The sequence below is a fragment of the Pyrgilauda ruficollis genome, unplaced genomic scaffold (genome assembly GCF_017590135.1).
Source record: "Pyrgilauda ruficollis isolate IOZ18807 unplaced genomic scaffold, ASM1759013v1 scaffold57, whole genome shotgun sequence".
Lineage (NCBI taxonomy): Eukaryota > Metazoa > Chordata > Aves > Passeriformes > Passeridae > Pyrgilauda > Pyrgilauda ruficollis.
The window spans coordinates 3,602,527-3,624,254 of NW_024527377.1; the positions used below are offsets into that span (position 1 = coordinate 3,602,527).

General features: G+C 41.1%; 1 protein-coding gene across 4 annotated transcripts in view; it reads left to right on the forward strand.

The window, feature by feature from the left end:
- The first annotated feature begins 260 nt into the window (after positions 1-260).
- Positions 261-21,728, forward strand: part of CNOT6 (CCR4-NOT transcription complex subunit 6) — a 32,326-nt gene continuing 10,858 nt past the window's right edge. Inside the window, exons 1-6 of one of the 4 annotated variants that reach the window (XM_041481879.1) lie at positions 261-456; positions 1,860-2,236; positions 14,348-14,461; positions 16,939-17,125; positions 20,534-20,619; positions 21,587-21,691. In XM_041481879.1, the coding sequence (XP_041337813.1) occupies positions 14,350-14,461; positions 16,939-17,125; positions 20,534-20,619; positions 21,587-21,691 (490 nt within the window). In that variant the 5' untranslated portion in view covers positions 261-456; positions 1,860-2,236; positions 14,348-14,349. The remainder of the gene's footprint in view (positions 457-1,859; positions 2,237-14,347; positions 14,462-16,938; positions 17,126-20,533; positions 20,620-21,586; positions 21,692-21,728) is intronic. The other 3 variants (XM_041481880.1, XM_041481878.1, XM_041481881.1) reach the window with 3 other exon arrangements.

Sequence of the window (21,728 nt, forward strand, 5' to 3'; positions counted from 1 at the left end):
CATACACGCCTGGCACGGGCTCCGAGCCTCGCTCCGCAGCCACTCGTTACTTTCACCCACTTTTCCCCGCCGCGTTGCTCGGCCGTACCCCCAAACACGCTCCAAACTCCTCCCTCCGCATCCCGCCGCGGCCCCCCCGGCCCTGCCGCCCCCTCCCCGGCCTCCCTCCGCGGCCGCGGAGCGTGCGCGCAGTGCGGGCGGCCTGGGCAGGTGGGGCGGAGAGCGGAGCGGAGAGGAGGAGGAGGAGGAGAGGAAGGAGGAGGAGGCGGAGGAGGGGGGCCGGCCCGCCCGCAGCCGCCGCCGCCGCCAGCGCCGCCATGATGCTTGTTTGCTTTCAATGAGTGTGAGGAGGAGGCGGGGGGGAGCCGCTCTCCCGTCCGGCCCGCGGCAGGAAACAAAGAGCCAGGCAGGCGGCGGAGCGAGGGCGGCGGGGGGACGGGGATGCTGCAGCCACAGGTAGGGGCGGCCCCGGCGCCCGGCCCGGAGCGGGGGGCTCTGCCGCCGTGCAATTGAGTTTAAAATAATTTAACAAAAGGCCGAGGGAAATGACATCAATCGGGGGAACTGCCCGTCCACCCTCCACGCACGGCGCCCCGCGCTGCTGCCTCCCCGGAGGCCGATCCGCCTGGCTGGGCGCGCACCGAGCGGCGGCAGCGCTGCCTGTCAGCGGAGCGCTTCGCCTGCTCCGGAAGGAGCCGCGGCAGCCGCCCGCCCTCCGTCCCTCCCCGCCCCGCCGGCAGCGGGAGCCGCGGCCGCGCTGGCGCCGGGGCCGGAGCGCCGCTCGCTCGTTCCGGCGGAGGGAGCGGCGGGGGGGGGGGGGGGCCGGGGGGGGGGGGGGGGGGGGGGGGGGGGGCCGCCGCTCGCTCGTTCCGGCGGAGGGAGCGGCGGGGCGGGCGGGGGCCCTGAGTGGCAGCGGCGGCGGCCAATGCGGGGCTGCGGGAGCCGTGAGTGGCAGCGGCGGCGGCCAATGGGGAGGCGCGGGGGGCGGGCGCGCGGGGCCGCGGGACAGGCGCATGCAGGGATAAACAGAGGGAATTGGGGCGGGGGGCGGCGGCGTTGGGGCCGGGATCGGGATCGCGGCGGCCTGGCTGTCGTTCCGTGACCGGGCGGGGCCCGAGCGGGGTCACTGCCTCGGCTGGGGCACGGGGAATGAGTGCCTGGGTGCCTGCCGAGCCGCATCGTGCGGGGGAGCGGGCGATGGGCAGCTCCCGCACCCCTCGGTCCGTCTTGGGGCTCACAGGACAGCCTTTTCTCTTCCAGAATTTTATGGAGAGCGATAAGCCTGGGATCAAACAAGGCCTTAGAAAAGGAGATATCTAATGCACCTGTCTGTGTCTTGGTATCTATGGTGAACACGTATTTTATCAGAAATTTTTCCACAAGCATTAAAAATTCATATGAAACACACTAGGTTGTAGTCCTGGGTTGGACTCGATGATCTTAGAGGTCTTCTCCAATCTGATTCTGTACTGCTTTGCTTTGTGTAATGTAAGAACCATATTCAAAACAAATTCAGTATGCTAAAGGTTTTGTTGGCTTTTTTTGTTCTGTTTTTTTTTTCTTTTTGTTTGTTTGTTTTTCAATAAAGCCATCTGTATTTCCACAAACGCATAGAAGATTGTATCGCTGAAAATAGGACTTCATGGATGGTATTTGCTTTGTAACTAGAGTTGCAGATTGTCTGTTTTTTCATTTGATTTCTGGGGTTTATTTTCATAATCTAGATTTCGGTGCAGTGGGTAACTAATTCAAAATCCAAGGGATTAAGAAATACCTGTGGTATTTGTCGGGCTTAAATACAAAGATGTGCAAGTGTTGACTGGTAATTGTATTGTATCTCGCATTTCTTTTCATTCTAGAGCAGGTCTCGTAATTGGGAATTTATCAACATTTCCACTGGGGTAATTTTACAGGATTATCCGCCCTCTGTTCTTCCTGCTGGTTCATCTGGACTCTGTGGAGTTTGCTGCTAGCAATGAAGCCTTCTGTGGGGGTTTATTCATGCTATTACTGAAATGGAGCCCTTCGCATTTGGATTAACTCTTTGTTCACTTTTCACCTGAATCGCTTGGATCAGCCCATGTTTAAAAAGGATCCTGCCAAGCATCTCTTTTCTGTTTGCATTCTGAAGTTGAACTCTGAATACAATCTCATGCTCAGGCCGTTTACTGTGCTTGAATTTTAGAGGAAGAATTGAAATAGAAAGATAGATGAAACTGTAATACTGCAGGGGCAGGTAAATACATTTGACATTTTATACATGAAGACCTGAAAACATGTTATGAAGGGCCACATATTAAATGAGCATGGTGCCTTTTCAAGGGCTATTCTAGATGTTAGGAAGACATTCTTTTAACCAAGTGCAATGTTTGTGATGGAAACCACTGTCTTCAAAATGGTTCCAAGACTGAGCAAACTAAAAATTCTTTTCCAACATAGGAACAAAAGAATCCATATTTGAAAACGTGGCTGTATAAAAAAATGGTTCTATTAATCTGTTGCCAAAAAACTTAAATATCAGTGCACGTAGCACACTGTGCCATGCTGTTTGGCTCACCACTGTGCCAGGAGTCCATGTGGTGAACCAGAATTCTTCCATCCACTTGTGCAGTCCCTGTTGCAGAGGCCTTGGTTCTGTTTGCTAACAGACTGGTGAATTTTAAATTATTGTTATCTGTTTTTTTCACATCCTTTTGGCTGTACACTTTTGTATGTGCAGTCTGAGCATTATATCCCAGTATCAAATGGGGCCACATTAGGCAAAGATGCTACACAGAAATCTTTAGGAATGAGGATGCCTTTCAGCCTTCAGAATTGTAGGGATGTACAAGAATTGACACTTACCACTATTTTCAGGAAGTATATGTAGTATTGAAAGATTACAGTTGTGTACATTGGGCTTTAAAAAGCTGCCAGTGACCTTAAAACACTACAAGAATATTCTCCACAGACCCAACCACCAGATTTCAGTTCTAGTTGCATGAGGCAGAGGTTGAGCCATGCCCAGTTGCATACGAAGTATCTGGGGTTTTCAATCCATATATTGAGGTTTTACACTACTTCCCATGTCAAAAGACTGACATTACTGATTCCAGTCTAAATTTAGCCTTCTCCATGGTGTAACTTTGAAAGCTTTATGCATAAATTGCTCAAGCTGAGTCACTGCAGGGTTTCATCTGTTTTGTTCCTTCTAAAGTGTTGGTGCTTCACACTTGGAAGTGTGATTATTGTACAATAGCCCGCAAGATTATTAGCATTGTGTTAAGTGACATAATTTATGTTCTTACATTGAAATTGGGCTGTACAAGTCCACTCAACAAGGGAGTCTTGGCATCAGCTTGGGGACCTGCACTCTCAGTTTCTTCATGGAGCAATTTCTGCAGCTGACATCTTTGAGAGTTTACAAATGCTTAGGCAGGTCCCAAAGAAGAAGCTGTTTAAATGCTTAACATGTACTTTTAGCTGCTAATTGCACTTCCAAGATGGTGCTTGTTGAAAAAAAAAGATTGGCAACAACTCAGTTTTTCCTTTTGTAAGACTGCAACATGAATCCTTTCATTAATGCCTTGGAGGCCTTTTTCTAGTGTATAAATCAAGGAGAGACTAGGAGCAGTAAATATATACAGTTGTTTATTTTAGAACTAAAATACTTGCTGTTAGGATTCCAATTTATGCTACAATGGAGATCTGCAGGAAGAGATTGATTTGACTTCAGATGTTTTTTAGACTGGGAATGCTGTTAGTTGTTCTATGGAGGCTGCCAACTCGACATTGTCATCACAGCCTGGATATTTGGATGGCTCTCTTGTGCATCTTAGTTCATGTTCCTGGTATGCAGCCTTTATTCTGCAAGTGAAGGGGCTCCCTACCTGAAGACCTTCCTAAAGTTTCTGTTCCCTTTTACAATACCAGTATCTCCAAAGCATCTTTTAAGCTTCCCCCTTTGTTTAGCAAGGCAGCAGTTTCAGTTGGAAGACTGGGGTTTTTCCAGAACATGCTGAAACAATTTTAGTGATGGATCCTGTCATGAAGGTGCAGCATCTTGCCATGGTTAGGATGACAATAATGTCGTGTCCTGCATGTTACAAATAATATGCAGCTTTATTGCTTGAGCTATTTTGGAATGTATTGATGGGTGAGATGTGGATCCTGCACATTGATCTGACTTAAATGCTTCTCCACAAAAGTATCTCTCTGCATAAATCAGTTTGCAGAGTCAGGGATCAGAAAAAAACTTGCTTCAGAGACAGATCTTTCATGTGATTTTTTGCAACAAAGGCCATGTTTAGCCAACACCTACAAAGACAGAAGGCTTGAAACTAAACTAAAACACCACTGGGGTTGGCCATGCGCCATCTGATGTGTATCACCTGTCAGAGCAAGGAAATGGCATCATAATGGCTGAGTAGAAAAAGTCTTGGGGAATTTTATGCCACACTCTGACCATTAATACTTTTAAGTATTGTTTTAAAGAAGTTTTAACAGTTGTTCACCCAACAGAGGAGCTTTGTTTGACAAAGCAAAGGTCCTGTGGATAAAGAGGAATTTCAGTGCAGTATTGATCACAATTCATCTGCAGAGTGCTTTCAGGAATGAGAGCTTTTAGGAACAACTAATAAGGGTGAAGAATAATTAAAACTAGTAAGGAATCCTGTTTTGATGAGGAGCATGAAAGATCCACCTCTGAAGATTTGCAATAGCCAATCATGGCATAGGTGCTTTCTGTATAGGGAGCAGTGGACTAGATCACCTCACGGTTTCTTCTGATTTAGTAGGTCAGGACTTCTCTCTAGTGGTAGAATTTGGAAAGCTGCTACTTTGGTTGCTCATCATCCATGTCAGTACAAGCATTGCCAGAGTAATGCTCAAGACCAGCCAGTGATGTGACTGAGCAGTGATACTTCATTATAAAAAAACCCCAACCCCCACAACCTCGAAGCCCCAGTTTCTTAACTGAGTATCGTTCTTGGTTTTCAGTATTGTCTCACAAACAGCTGCATCAACACAACTGAGAGAGGTGATGCAGTGGAACACGGGGACAGGAAAGAAGTCTTGAGTTGGCTTTTTGCACAAGAGTGTGGTTGTGGAAAAACATTTTTAGGCTTGTTGGTTAAATCTGAAGTAAAACTAATCTGTGAATAATTTGCTTGCTGTCAGGATGTGGCTAAATGGGTAGAGCATCAACTGTGCAATGACTTCTGTAACATCCTGACCTTTAGTTTAGAAACACTAACAAGCATTTAGGTATCTTGAAATTGTGTTCTAAGAAGGCAGAGATTTTTGGATTTGGATACTGACATCTCTTGTCAAGCTCTAGTTCAGTTCTATAGCAGGAATGCTGAAAATGAGCTCATGTCCAAATTTCATTTAAAGTAGCTGAGTTCTCTCTTTAGCTCTGTTGTAAGACTAAGAAACAGTGTTTTGTGTGGTGACTTCTGGTTTTCCCCCATGGAACAACAGAAATGCTTACCACAACAGTGGCAAGCATTCTGCAGACACATAAAGGAAAATGTGGTAAGGAACATGTTGGTGCATGTGCCAGTATTTAGAATAGCTTACTGAGTTGGACCAAGATGAGAAATTTTGCACTAGGCCCCCTAAACAAGAATCAGTGTTCCATGTACTGTTAAGAATCATAACTAAAGGGTCAAATATGATTGGATACAACCAGTGGAGTGGGAGTTGCTATTATATTAATGTTTTGGAGTGTAAGGCTGTTCTCAGCTTTCTAGAGACATTTGTAGGTGAAGCTTTTAAGCCTTGGTCTTTCTGTGTACATTTATAAAACCTGAAGCTAAATGTTTTACAACACAGCTCTTCCTTTTTAAAGCTGGTTTTTTAGGTTCCATCTGACTTGTACAGTACACAGTTCTGTAATGCAATGCAATTTATTTAAATTCTTAAAGTAATTAGTGAACCTGACATCTCTTTAATATATTGGCTTTTCAGAATACACTAACAGAATGTGCAAAAAGCTGAATGCTGTGTAGTACTCATTAACTAGCCAATGTGGTTCCAGGGGTACCAGTTAAGGTCAGGCTTTGCTTTGCAGTTTGGGTTTGTGTTAGTGTTTGTTTTGTATACAGCAGCCTTTTACTACAGTCATAATTAGATACAATTTCTGATAATTAAGAACTATTCTAATCATCTGGACCATGTTTGCAACACTGAGAACATTTGGACATCGTATTTCTAATGATTATATGTTGTGCAGGGTAAGGGGTGGGAATTTGAGGGTTTTTTATCATGAGTCTGATAGAACAGGTCTGTCTTGGAGGTCTGTCTAGAAGATGGAGGAGTCAAGGAGTCAAAAGTCCTCAATTGTGCCTTCTTTACTCTGACCATTTTAGATTTCTCTTCTGAACCTAAACTAGCTTTTGTAGCAGCTGAGCATGGAAGTGGCAATTGCTTCCTTGCATTAGTGAAATGACGGTAAACAAGTTTTTCACACTGTGCAAGGCTTAGAGGATTACACATACACCATTAAAACATGGGGCTGCACATTGCTTATCTGTGGGAAATTGTAATAGGCAGGGGTTGGGTAGAAAAAGTAGAAGTTGGGAAAATGACGTCCTCCCTATGCCTGCCACTTCCAGCTGGAGCCAGCCAGTTTGCATTTCCATAAACAAGTAGTTATGAAGGACGAAGAAACCTTAATTATATTTGAAATACCTGCAGGTCAAAATTTAATATGCTCTTCATAAAAATATGAAATGACTGAGTTTTGAACTTCACAAAATTTAAAGCCTGTTCTAGTCAGTGCTCGCTAGTCTAATGGAGTCTTCCTGATTTGAAGACAGCAAGTAAATCCTTTGACATTTATGGCCCAGTTTATCTGATCCAGGACGCTTTGCTTGAGTTTCAGGAGGGTTATGTTTCATTTTAGTCAGCTTTGGCTAGATTAAGGGGTTTGCTGAACTTTAACAGCTTTATAGATTTTTTTAAAGAATATTAAAGCCTTTGTCAGCTTCTGAGTTTTGTCTAGTAGAACTTATATATGCAAATTCAAATAACTCATCTGATCAGTAATATTCCAGATACACTTATATGAATTCATGGATATTGACTTTATCAGTCAGTAATCTTGTATTTATTATTACACATGTTCACATATTATTACATGCATGTTCACATCCCACAGCATTATCTTAAGTCTGAAAAAGAGGAAGAGTAACTTGTGGGTTTGTACTGGCAGTCGTGTAAAATTACAGTTTTAGAAGTCCTCAAAATAGGATGGAGAAGCATTACATCCCTGATGAAGCCATTAAATCTTAATATGCTAACAGCCACTAAAATGTGATCTTAGGGAGTGAAAAAGTACTTGGAATGAATCAACTGACTTCGTGTTGACTCAACAGCTTTTTTAATAATTTTAATTTAGATTATTCTAACATTAAGCTATAAATTGGGTTAAAGGGATCTTGACACCTTCCCACATGTTCTAGTTGAGTCTCTTGGGAGGGGGGAGTGTTTCAGGAGTTGTCCTTGTGCTGCTGCAGTTCTGCCTGTGCCCACAGCTGGCACATGCCATCCCTCCCCACACTAGGCAAAAGGAAATTTTTAACTTACACCATGTGTTCTGAAAAATTCAGGTGTTGGCCTTTAGCTGATTTCCCAGTCGGATTTTTCCTAGCCTTATTTTTTCAATACCAAATACTTACTGTAAAAAAAAAAAAAATTACTTGAACAGCTTTTTTCAAATAAAATGCCAAGAGTGTTTGTACTAGTCCACAAATAATAGGTGTTTACACAACAGACTTGATATTTGCCTTGAAGTAGCATACTAGTAGGGAAAAAATAAATATGTGGTTTCTTGCAACACTGGTGTTTTCTTTGTATATATTTCAATAGAGGGATCTGGTTCTTGCCTACAAAGTTAAATGTAAGGTTTTGTTTCAAAAGATACGCAAGTCCTTCAATTTCTGTTTATTCAGCCTCAGAATATTTGCGATTTTAGTTCTAATGTACTGTAGTATGGATTTCTCAATTCTGAGGCAGACAGTTATTTTGGAATTTTTTCTCTTGAGTGATGTCTCACACCTGTTTTTCTGAACTTTGGTTTATCTGCTTGTGTATTGTAGCAAAATATATTTTGCAGATATATTGAATGTTACAATACATTGTAGAAAAAATACATCTTGTATAAAATACATGTATTAACAATGTAACATAAATATATATTGTACACTATATTGCAACAAAGTATGCATTATGTAGCAAGTTATTATCCTTAGCAGAATGCAAGTATTCTTCCATGTTATGGTGTATACTTGCTAGTAGTTGGGAAATACAAAACCACAGGCATATATTAAGATTTATTAAAAAAAAAAGACAAAGTTTCAATTTAGTATGTTTTGATTAAGACATTTATAAAAATAAGATAACATGAAATTTAGAAGGTTTTGTAAGAACAGTATCAGGATACAGGAAAAACATCCAATTCTTTAGTTTTATGTTTTAGGTGGATGAGGTGATGTGAAATAATTTTAAATAAGAATTTAGCTGAAATGCATTAAATGTACTTCACAGGGCACTTGGGGTTTAGCTGGGATGCATTGGGTATTTTTCCTTTCCTCATCATGGTATCTTGCTCATGAATATTTTTCCATCAGTTTTCAGTATTGACATCACTCTCGAGTTTGTTGCCCAGGCGTGGAACTGGCTGAGATAAATTCAGTCATTGACTCAGCTCATCAAGTCGAGTGTGTAAATTCTGCAGGGACTGACCTTTATCATAAACCCTGTTCAAGCTGTTGTGGCTTTTCTGTGAGGACGTGCCAGATGTTGCACCTTGTCATCCTGGCCAGGCACAGTGTTGTTGCTTATTTGCCTGTACTTCAAGCTGAAATGTAATTAAGTTCCCATAGAAATTCATGACTTGCTGAGTGAAGCGCCACCAGTGACAGGACAGGGAAAGCAGCAAGCTTGATTCATGTTGGAAAAGCACTTTTTAAACAAGGGGTAGTGAGTCTTTGAGTAGGAAAGGGCAAATTGCAGTTTTATAGTAAAACTGAAATACAGCACTATGAAATTATCTTAAAAGATTTTTCTTCCAAAGTACAGTAGTTATCTTTTAGAGGTACTTCTGTTCCCTTTGAAGAGGGTCACTGTTTGGAGTTGAAAGCAGAAATTCCTGTTAATTCTAATAACGCTCAACTGTAGAAATTAACCCTTTCAATACATCTTAACACATCTGATTAGCCTATACATTGCTAGACCTGCTGTAACCTTAAGTTATCTAAAATGCAATGTACTTTGCCTTCAGTTAGGATTTCAGACTTTGTTCAGTGTTACTGTTTAACTGGCTGAGGGTAGCTGGTAGCAAGGGTTTGCTTCCTGCTGTGGAAGAAGAGATTTTGTGTCAGTGTGGCCAGAAGTGCCATTATGGTGGTGTCTTGATTTCAACAACTGCAAATCCACACACATATTCCTGCTATACAGAAATAAACACAGGACCCTAGTCTCCCTCAAATATATATTTTTTTTTCCTCTTTCTCCCTTAGCCAGTTTAATTCTCTTCACCAGCTCCTTTGTTATCAGACAAAAGTTGGTGCTGATGCAAGAGTGGAAATACAGGGTCCTGGGGAGGAGGAACTGCAGCAGGACCAGCTTAGTTCTGCTTCATGCATTGTAAAACCACAGTGCAAGTGGTAGAGGGTGTGGAAGATCCTAAATTAACTTTGAATTCAAAACAGAACAGTCAATTTAAGAAGCATTTATATTTGTGGGGAAGGTCATTGGAACCCATTTTTAAGTGAAACTTCGGATTGCATGGAAAAGAGCTTCAGGGTTAAAGGCACAAGGTTACAAAAGAATGGTCTGGGTTGAGCTTCCAGCTGAGGGTTTGGAGAGAGAAAGGGGAAAAAAAGTCCCTCATATATGCTATTGTTTTCTTATGAAATCTTTGAGCAACTTAATAGATTGCTTTCTATCCTGCTACTTTTCAGCAGTTGAGAAGTAATTTATTTGGCAAGTCAGACTGCTCTGCATCAACAAATGGAAAATATCGTCCAATTGTCTTGTTACTTCTTACTTTATTAAATCTAGATTTGCATCATTTATTCACTGTTTTTAATTAAAGTAGCAAAAAGTTTGAATAATTCTGCACTTGATCAGGTGTGGTGCTACTTTGTTTATTTTCCCCACCTGGCTATCTCCAGATCTGCATTAGTGTGTCAGTGACAAGTAAAAGCAAGTAAAGGGGAAGGAGGGGAAGTCACTGACATGTGTTAGGAAGTCTCAGAAGCAGAGTTGTAATGCTTCAGTTTTGTGATTGAATTGAATTCTAAAGGTACTCCAGATTTGTAAATGGGTTTTATAGATAGTTCATAGTAAGTATGGAAATAGTTATTTTGGAATAGTTGATTGGATCAGTTGAAATTATGTCTGAACACTGTGTTGCTCTTACTTGTTCATAATTTTCTACAGAGTTTTAGAATTCAAATTTTCCTAATTTAAAGATGTGTTTTAGGGGCAAACTTGATATCTACATCCATAGTAGTAGTATAAAAGATTGTACTTGGCCTACAGGAGTTATCCAATAAATTTAGTTTTGAAATCGAGTTGATTTATCGTGGTATTGTAGAAAGCATTTCAGGAAATGAAGAATTGCTGTAGTATTGGAGTGCTTAAAAAACCCCCAAAACCTTAATCTCAAAGTATCTGCTCACGTACTTATTTTGTTTAAATCTTCCTCCTCTCTATCTTCGAATTTCGTAAAAATGGCAGAAGGGTAGAACAGGAAAAAAAAGTCGTCATCTTTCCTGCCCTGTCACTCAGAGCAGACTCATTTCTCCATTTTGAAGACACTGTTTATTGGTAGTTTCCCCAGTCACCTGGAGCATTAACTGCCTCATGGTCCAGCTTCCACTTGGCACATGTCCATAGCCAAGGACATTTATCATTGCAAATGTCTTGTCGGGCAATGAGCTGAACTCCCTTCGTTCTCCAGCGAGCAGCGTATCTAAAGCAGCTTGGCCTCCAGGAAGTCCTTCCTAGGCCGCCAGCTCCTGCTGGCATGGCCCTGGTGCTGTGGCTGGGAGGGCAGCCCTGGAGCTCGAGGTGCTGCTGATGGCAGAGGCATTGTCCAGGACAGCCCCAGAGCCCAGCCGGGCCGTGCATGGCCTGGCTGCAGTCATGGCTGTAATCTGGAGAGACAGGCAGCAACGGGGGCGGGTGCAGCTCCACCTGGGAACATTTGGCTTGGTCTGCCGTGGTCTGTTCTGAGGGAAGCCTGAGCCAGAGCTCCATCGCCCACCTGCTGCAGTAGCCAGCTTTGTCAGCTCTCTTCCAGCAGGTTGCCCTCCCTTGACATAACAATCTTCAGGTTTTTTCTTCTCTTCCTGGTCCCTGTCACCCTTCCCTGAAGGGGCTCTCGGTCCCTGCTGCCCCTCACCCTGTCCCAATGCCAGTCTCAGCTCCCTCTGTGCAAACAAGGGCTTGGGGCAGTGTCTGCACTGGAGGCTTGGGCTGTAATTCCTGTGTCAGACCTGTGCGCTGTCACCCGTGGTGGGAGTGGACAGCCACACTCAGTACAGCTCTCAAGCTCTTCTGTTTTTACAGCTTTTAAAATGGCAATTTTAATAACGTGGTACAAGATAGTAAACGATTTCATTTGCATTCAAACATACTGAAATGTCCTTTTCATTAAATTTATGTTGTCTGGAGCATTTTCCAGGAATCCGTGTCATATCTTTGTTATAAAGATTTCTCCTTTACAAACTGATTTACTGTATGCAATAAGAACCTAACATTAATGGTCTTTCACCATCTGTATTGGTGTAAGTGAAAATTACAGGTGGTATAAGCTCTTTTGAAAATTACCATGATGATTGTTAAGAGCTGCAGTTATCAATGGTTGTAATGATGTTCAACACTATTTTATGGGTCTTACTAAAAATTACTTTAGTCTGACAAAACTCTATCACTTAATCTGATGTTTACCTCAGCTTTTATGTTTTACTGTAGCAGCTTAGCAGGTGCTAAATTTGGATTTGGGGAGGTGGAGAAAGGAGACAGTAAAAGAGACTGATTTTCTTGAACTATTCCATGCTGTGAAGTTTTGAAATGCAATTGAAGGTGTTGTGCTTGTATTTTATGCTGTACTGTGACTACCCAAATTTAGCCTTCCTGTCAGTTCCTGAGAAATTTTGGGTTCTGGGTGATAGATGAAGATGTGCTAATGCCTGGTGTGACAGTATCTGGATGTGCTGGTGGCAGTGATGCTCTTGGGCAGCAGTAGCTCCTTCAGCCAGGAGGCTCTCAAGCATTTGTTGCTTTTTTGGCACCTGGTAATCCTAAACAGCAGGGACTCATCCTCTGAGAAATGCAGCAGTGAGAGAGGGAAAATCATCAAGAGCAGGAACTTTATTGAGAGGGAGGGTGACTTTATTGAGATGGAGTGACTGGTTGTGCAGGATCACCAGGATCCATTGTTAAACCCCCAAATTCTTAAATCTCTAATTGTTTTAGTGTACATTAACAAAACCCACTGGAAAAGTATGTCATCCTCTTCTAGCAGTGAGCAGTGATACACTGCTGGTACCAGCAAAGCTGTTAATTAGTGCATGTGATTGAGTGTGCTCTGGGGAGCGTTGGTGTTTCTGCACTGAATGAGATTTCTGTCTTTGCTATACCTGCTTCTCAAAAAATTGGAACATATTTATTAATTCAGGGAGCAGCAGGAAGAGAAAGCAGTAAATGTCTGATGAAGGTAAATGTTTCCTGACAAGCTGGAGCATTCCTACTTGGTCTTTGTGAATTATATATAATTATATGTCGAACTTTCAGAAGAGATGCTCTGTACATTACTCCAGTATATATTTTTGCACCAGTTGCATAGTTACTGCAGGAAGAACTTAGGCTTTTACCTTTCTGAGATTGTAATCCACTCTCCTCTCATTTAATTAGTGAAGTTTGCTGAAAAAAGTGTTACACTTGGTAATTCCCACACCCCGGGTACTCAAATGCCTTCACTCTGGAAGGAGCCTCACCCAGCTGCTATTTATAATCTGATCCTTTTACCCACAATTCACTTCTTAAAGGGGAATTTCTTTTCACTGCAGAAATCTGGTTTTGACCAGTAGTGGGAGTGGGAAAGGGAAGGAGGAGTGTGACTTAGTAAAAGAGCTGTTATATCAAAGTAAGCATGTGATACCTAAAAGCTTTATTTTAATTAAGATGCATAATTATCAGAAAGTTTTTGGTGGATTTTTGTTGTTTTATTTAACATGCAGAGTAAACATTTTTCAGTAAAATCAGTAAACAGATTATAAGTCTGGTTGATAATCATATTTACTAGGAGTTATTCTTTGATTTTTTTAATATAATGACAACATTTTTCAGTTCATCACAGGAAATGAAAAAATGAGAAAACCTTAAAAGACTTGGCAGGAAGATGAACTTAGAAATTTGACCAGTACAGCTGCTTGCTTATTGAGTGCATTTGGGTAGCATTATAATATTGCTGTAATGTATTTTGATGAATAATTGCATAACATCACTTGTAATGTGTTTTTAAGTGTTATTTGAGCCAGCATTGTTTAATTTGTTTATTTCATATAAACAGATTTATAGCTTGTTGTTTGTTGGAGAGGAATGTTTGCTTCTCTGTCATGGTGCATGATTGAGGATGGTAAAAAGAACCCAGAAAAATTATTCTTATAAAGTTAACAGGAATGATGTGAAAAAGAGTGAGAAGAATGAAGTTAAATTTTGGTATTAAATACTTGGCTGAAGAAAGTGATAGAACTATTTACCTTGGGTGCATTATTTTCAGATTGCAGAGAGTAGGGTGAAGGTTGGATTAAAACCTATCACTTTGCAGATTTAAAGAATTGAGAATCTTTTTGAAACCTTAATTCTTTTCTTGATGCTGATTTGTGTGAAAAGCTGAGAATTGCAGTAAACCTGGAACTGATGGGTAATCAGAGTTATTAGCAAATATGTTCTCTAGGGGTATGAGATCCCAGTGGTCATGGTCATCCCTTTTTGAAGTTTCATTGTTGAAGAAACAAGAGCCTGCAGTGGGATGTGTTGGTTTGAGGGACACACAAGATAGCCATGGAAGGTGGTGGAACACAATTTCTAAACTGCTTTGCAGAGTCTGGTAGATTTTTGGGAGGGCTAGGCTGTTGTTTGCCATTCTAGGAGTGTTAGAAATCTGTTTTTCTATTTTATAGCAGTGTTTCCTCTTCAGCAGCATTTGTAAATTGGCACAATATCTGTAGCTTTGATAAGTATTTGGTACAAAAGCCTAGTATGAAATTTAACTGAAATGGGAATTACCTTCTAAAGAATTCTCAGCATATCATATCTCAGTTAATCACTTGCCTTTTGGTTTCAACAGGAATGCCCAAGGAAAAGTACGATCCACCTGATCCACGGAGGATGTACACAATTATGTCCTCAGAGGAAGCAGCCAATGGAAAGAAATCACACTGGGCAGAGTTGGAAATAAGTGGTAAGGAACTGAGGCATGGTCCTGAGTTAAGAACTCCCTGCAAGTAGTGTGGGCTTGGACAGGTCTGGGGTGGAGTTACCTACCCTGAAGTGAGGCAGCAGAGCACAGGGATAGTAGCTGCCAGCTGGGGGTGTGTGGTGGGCAGAGCTTGGGCTGGGATAACACAGGGAGCTGTGGGAGGGCTGAGGTGGGGCAAGTGGGAAATTCCTGTATAGGAAAGTTTTCAAGGTGAGGATATGGATATGAACTCTTTGTTTTGAGATGATGAAGTGAGTGAGAGCATGAATTTAAGATTTAATTTCTCAAAGAGAAGAAGGTGAAGTTGGGGTTGATCTGTAGTGATGTGCTCTTAGTGTAGGTAATGTAACAACAAGGTATTAGTCCATGAAGCAAAAGCTTGCTGTTTAAAAGCAGTTGTAAATTTTGCTTTGTTCTTAAGATTAAAAACAAACGCCAAAACCTCCACAATCTGTGCAAGCTTTGAGATACTGTTGGACTCTTGAATCTTTTCTGAAAAATAAGATAATGGTCAGAATTCATAAGCATGTGTTTCAACTGGTCAACCAGTCTCTTGGTTTGTAGAGTAAATCCTGAATTTGCTACAAAAAGTGTTTACAAGGAAATTCAAGCAAATATTTTAAGAATTAAAAAATTTTGTGACATTTTAAGCTTAGGCTGTAATTTTGTGTAGATACAGAGGTTCTTGAAGCAACTGCAGAAATTGCCATGTGGGATTTAAAAAAGACTGTTCAGTAGAGAAATTTATGGAAGAAGGAATAAACAAACAGTTCTTCCAATTGTGAAGAATCTTTCCATCCAGTTCACTGAATCTATGCCTTGCTTCCAGTACCACGTGCCTCCCCATGTGAATAGCTTTCTTTACTGAAGGTTACAGATGCAGAAACCCAGTTAAATGCTGCTTCAGGAATCAGCATTATACATCAGCATTAGGCTTGGAATCCTCTTGGACATCTGCTGCTCTGCATAGGAAGTGCATTAAGTGATGGCTCTTTCCTTTCATGCCTGGTAATCTCACTGCAGACTGATTCCCGCCAAGGGAGGTGCTGGAGTGGAGAGCCTGGATCAGGGATGTTGATTGGAAATCCTTTCAGCTGCAAGGCTTTCTATGATCACAGTCACCTGTTTGCATTGGGGGTGGGGAAGAGGTGCTAATTCATTTTTAAAATGCAAAGAACTATCCATTTGTGTTTAAAACCTTTCAAAAGATTTCTTAATGAGCATTAGAGGAGCATCAATCCCTTAAGAACTGCATGGATTTGCCTTGCAGAATAAAATGTGCGGTGTTTTTTTCTTTCATTAATGTTCACACTGTCCTTTCCTTGCAAAGCACTTGGTCACATAAGATGGAAACCCACAGATGTTTTAACTGATCTCATTTGAATCATGTTTTTTCATGACAGGCTTTTTTATGCTCTTTGTTTTGTTATAGCTCACTGGAAATTGTACCACTATTAAACATTTTGCTGACAGGGACTGAGTCCCAGATGCACATGTTTCAGTGTAACCTTCCCTGGGCACTAAATATGAATTCTTATTTTGGAGAAAATAATTTAAGGAAAGGAATTACAAAGTGTGTGTGTGTTGGTATAATATTAACTAGACTGTTGTTAACCTTGATAAGTCACAGTGGCATTTTAAAGTTGTTCCAGCTAACTTTTTGCCTTGGAGAAACCGGTGTTGGTACTCCTAAGGCTTTTGGTACAGTGAGATGATTTATGTAAATGAAAAAGAATTTACCCCTGGAGGAAAAAAATCTTGGAGATGAGAAATATTTCGAGACCTTCTGATGATATCTCACATTCCTTGCATGCAGCAGTGTAAAAATCTTGATTCTGTCACACAAATCTATGTTTCCACACTTCAGTTTAAATAAAAAATCATACCTTTTTTAAAATATCTGGCAGTAGTTGATACAGCTTTTAGTTGAATGCCAGATGGAAATCCATGTTCTCAACTAAGCATCTTAGTCACCCTAAATATAGTGTTTCTATCTGTTCTTGGCTGGATTAATGCCATAGAGTAAAGATTTTTGGTTTGAAAGATGTGCAGAAATAAGGGATGAACCAAAGCACTGTCTTTCATCTCAGACATAAACTATAATTGAAAAAAAATCTGTTTCTTACGCTTCTGTTAATGATAAATTCATGGTCAGCTAGTTAATGTGTTTTGTCTTGTATGGAACTAGATAAAGACAGATGTTTAAGCCTTAAGTATGGATTGGGAAAAACAACCTCAAGCATCCTTGGCAATATCTTGTATTTTCTCATACAATGACAAATTTTTCATCTATAGACTCAGTGATTAATGGAATTTACATTGAATAAAATAATAATAAAACCCACAATCAAAACTCCCCCTCAAATTCCCCTGCCCTGTACATACTTGAGAAATGTGCTATTATTGCCAAATCTATGGATTTTAAATGTCCTGTTTTCTCTTGTACCTTTCTTCCACAGGGAAAGTGAGAAGCTTAAGTTCATCTTTGTGGACACTGACCCATTTGACAGCTTTGCATCTCAGTGACAATTCCTTATCCCGTATTCCTTCAGACATTGCCAAGCTTCACAATCTGGTATATCTGGACTTGTCCTCTAATAAAATCCGCAGTTTACCAGCAGAGCTCGGAAACATGGTGTCACTCAGGTATGTAAATCCTAACAGGAGTTAAAATTGTCTTTTATTATCTTTGTAGCAACAGTTCACCTTTCAGCATAAGTCAATTCCCCTTTCCTCCCTTCCTGTCTGCCTCCCTGAATACTTGCTGTGGGCTGTGCAGCTCTAGCAGTGCTGGCTTTTGTGTGATCTGCTGTTCCGATGTGTGACAGCACAGAATGAGCCTCAGAAGTGCTTGGTTTGATGGCAATCACCCATTTATATTTTTCCAAGTCAGGTTTCCTCTCAGACATCTCTTTCCAGATTCTTTTACAAATCTTTTATGTGGTGTTTGTCTGAAAGAGTAAGTGAAGCACCAAAAAAAAATAAATTGCTTTTAACTCATAGTAAGGTAGAAAAAAGATCAGATTAAACATTTATAATTGTGTTAACTACAATGTTTTCCTCATTATTCATATTTAGTAATTATATTTAACAATAGTTCATGTTCTGTTTATTGTATAACAATTGCAACATCTAGTGTCATCTAGTATGTCAGTATCATCTCCTCCCCACCTTTGCTGTGATGTAACTGCATTCCTGTGCAAACTGAGGAGGAGAAAAAAATGTTGTAATCACAGCTTTTCAAGTTTTTTTTTTTTCCCTTCAGTTTTGCAATGTCAAGATGTACAAAGTTAGCCTGGAAGTGAAATATGAATAATGGTGCCTATTTAGATTATACTTAAGGCTGCAGCATTTTACTTTGTAAAAACACTGTTACATAAATATATAAATTATTTATGTAAGAGTAAATATTTACAGGCAACAGTCTTTTGCCCTTGACCAAAAGGAAGAGCCTTATCTTGGGTTTATTAGACAGTTGCCAGTAATTGCCTTCATTGCTATTAATTTTGAAGATACTTCTGAACAGCTTTCTCAAATCCAGAAAATACAGAGTCTGAAAGTAACAAGAATGTTATTAGAAGAAAAGGCAGTGCTAGAGCAATGGACTGCCAGCACAGCTTTCATGAAATTGGAAGCAAAGCAAGTTTGCACATAGAAATATCTGTCATTGCATTTTCCTCCCCTTTAGAAAAGTCCACTCTGTTGGAGAGGATTAAACTAGCTGATTAAATTGGTGCTAAAAGCTCAAATTCCAGAGCAGTTCAAGCCTCAACCTTGGAGGCTGAGCAAAGGGACCTTGCTTTTTGAAGTATAATTGGCAGCTCTGTTTTGTAGCATGTTGTATAGTTGCTTTCAACTGGAGAGGAGTCTGTTCTAAGCTCTAGTTTTTTGCCTTACTATTTCAATTAAAAGCAGTTATTACTAACAGGTTTCTTCCCTTGTTTATTCAATTCCTTGGATATTGTGAGGTAGCAACTCTAAATTTACTGGAATAGTCTCAAATTCATCCTTGTACTTAATTAGCCTCCTTTCAGTCTTTTTCTTTTTAAAACATTTTTGTAAATGTAACACTTTTGACATGGAGGCAGCTTAGCAGTGCAGAGTCATCAGTAATGTCAAGTCGTTATGCCTTCTTCCCAACACTTCTTCTGATTTATTCTGGCTGATTCTATGAAGCTTCAGCTCTTGAATGTCCTAAGCTTCTTCTGAGCAGAGAAGGGTAAATCTTGTAAATGTGAAATGTGTAGCTAAGGTCTAGGATCAGCTAAGCTTTTTATTTATGACCAAAACACAGCACTTGAGCCCAGATCTCTAATGTGCAAAGCTGTGCACGAAGCCACTGTGCTCCTCAGTTAATTGCAGCTACTCCATGGTTTTTTTTTTTACTGTAGTGTAAGTGAAGAAAAGCCCATAAGCACATCCTGTGTGAGAGCACATGGCAGGTCCCAGCTGGGCCAGGGTTTTGTTGCAGGCTGGTGTTGCTGCAGACTCTTCCCCTGGATTCTGGGAAGTTGTTCAAACTAACGGTAATTCTACCATGGGCACTGCTGATATCCCAAGCCACAGAGATCATTTGTGCTTTCAACACTGAGAACTGATAGCAGCTCTCCCAGCTCCCACATCTGGAGCTCTGGGTTTGGTCTGTACTGTAGAGCTCTCCCAAGACTCCTTTCATCTCCCTTTTTACTGCAAGTAGTTGAAAAAAGAGATGTCAGAGCAGTAGGATTTCTGATCTTTGCAGAAAAAGGAGAGAAAAATAAACAGTGTAACATGTTATCTTGGAAAGCTCAGCTGTAAAACAGATCCTCTTGATATGCTTGAAAGAGCTTGAGTGCACCCCCAGTACATTTGCAGATGACACAGAGCTGGGTGGAAGGGTTGATCTGCGGGAGGGCAGGAAGGCTCTGCAGAGGGATGTGGACAGGCTGGATCCATGGGCTGGGGCCAGTGCTGTGAGGTTCAGTCGGGGGAAGTGCTGAGCCCTGCGCTTGGGTCACAACCCAGCAGTGCTCCAGTTTGGGGGAGCAGTGTCTGGGAAGCTGTCTGGTGGAAAAAGACCTGGTGGGGGTGGTCAGCAACATGAGCCAGGTGTGCCCTGGTGGTTGAGAAAGCTGATGGCACCTGGCCTGGATCAGCAGTAGTGTGGCAGCAAGACCAGGGCAGTGACTGCCCCCCTGTGCTGACACTACAGTCAAATCCCTCGGTCAATTCTGGGCTGCTTATGACAAGAAAGACACTGAAACCCTCAAATGCTGTTCTGTAGAAATCAACAAGAGTTAAATTAACTCTTGCCCTCTAGGTTTCCTTTTCTTTTTGTTGCCCAGAAATACTCAAGGTATTATATACCTAGGTCGAGTCTCTAGGTACCAAGTTTTAAACACTTTTGAGCAGCAACTTTATATTGATTGATTCTATGAAAGTCTTCACTGATTAGTGGGAATCCATTTTGGAAAGTGAAAAGTCTATTTTTTCTGCCTGATATGTTGGGATATCAGAATTCAGGACATGAATTCTGTTCCTGTCTGTATATTGCTTTTGTGAGTTTCAAAGCACATATTTTGTCTTACCACTGAAATTATGAACCCAAACCAACAGAAAATTACCTCTGTAAATGACTACTGCATGGTAATGCTATAGCTGTAATCATACTGCTGAGATCCTGAATTTGTAAATTTGATTTCAGGGATATAATTTCCCTTTATTTCTTAATCACAGCTGACCTGTTTCATGGTCTGGTTTGTCTGAGCTATTACTGCATCATCACTTGTAGATACTAAAGTGTTTAATTATTGCTAATGTTCACAAAATGTCTGACTGTTTAAGATAAACTCTCCAAACAGATCCTTTCCTCTGTACTTCAACATAATGTGTTTTGTCTGGTGTGTGTGTGTGTCTGAGTACAGCAGGATTTCCCTAACAATTGCTGTTTAGTCTCTGAATTTTTCAATATTGTTGTTTGCTACTACATTGATTCTCTTCTAGTTCAATTCTTATATTGCTGCAGATAAACGTTGCTCTGTTTTCAGACCCATATGATTCTTGCTCTGTCTACAGGGAACTACATTTAAATAACAACCTGTTACGAGTTTTACCTTTTGAGCTGGGAAAACTGTTCCAGTTACAGACTTTGGGTCTGAAAGGTACTGCTGTTTTTTTTCTTGGTGTCTGTGCTTGTTTAGTGATACTGCTGCTGAGCTGTAATGGCTGTAGTCTGCTGGTTCAGAAAATGTTACTGATTAGCAATCCAGATGAAACTGCTCACTCCACATTTATAAATACTGTTACTTTGGGATTATTTAGAAAAATAACAGGTTTGGCAGAGCAGTGCCCATAGAAAGAGGTTTCCTTTTCTTTTTGCAGACTGTGCAGAAGCTTTCTGTTGCTTGCATGGGTGTTGAATGCAATTCTGCTTTAACTAAGAAATAGTCTGTGGTTAACTGTGGTACATCTCCAGCCAGAAAGGGAACATCCTTTGTACAGCTGCGGGGTTCTGTGCTGTTCATGCAAGCAGCAATTTAAGTATTTTCCTTTTTTTTTTTTTTCCCTCTGAACTTTATGGATTCTAGCTATAAAATTGCTGACCGTGGGGAATTTTGAGTCACAAAATCAGAAGCACTGAGAGATATAATTCCTCTAAACACTGTTAAGTCTCAAAACTGTGTTTATCTCCCCCTTAAAACTGGGCACGTGCAGTGTGTGTTGTCCATGACAACTTCTTCAATCTGCTTATGTTTGGCAGATGGCAGAGTCTCTGCTGAGGTCTGACTGTCAGATCAACTGCTGGGGGATGTTTCACACTGAGCAGAGGTGGCTCCTGTGTTTGTGCTCATCAGCTCTGCCTGTTGTACCACAAGTTCTTCACTGCTCTTAGTCCAAGCACCACCTTTGGGATGCTCGGTTCCACAGCAGAATCAGCAGGGAATGTTGTTAAACTTCACTAGGGCTGTCCACGCATGCAGAGTTTTGGGGGACTGAAGACCTGAAATCTGAAATCCCAAAGTAGTTCATAATAGATCTTGTCTCCAAGATGTCAGCTTTCAACACTGATATGCATGTCTGCAATAGTTCTGTATATTTTATTCAATATTCCTGTGAATTGGTTTGTAGGAAACCCACTTACACAGGATATTCTGAACCTGTATCAGGAACCAGATGGGACACGACGGCTACTGAACTATTTGCTTGATAATTTGGCAGGTACTGCAAAAAGAAGTAAGTGATCATTCTTCAAACATTTCTTTCTGCTGTG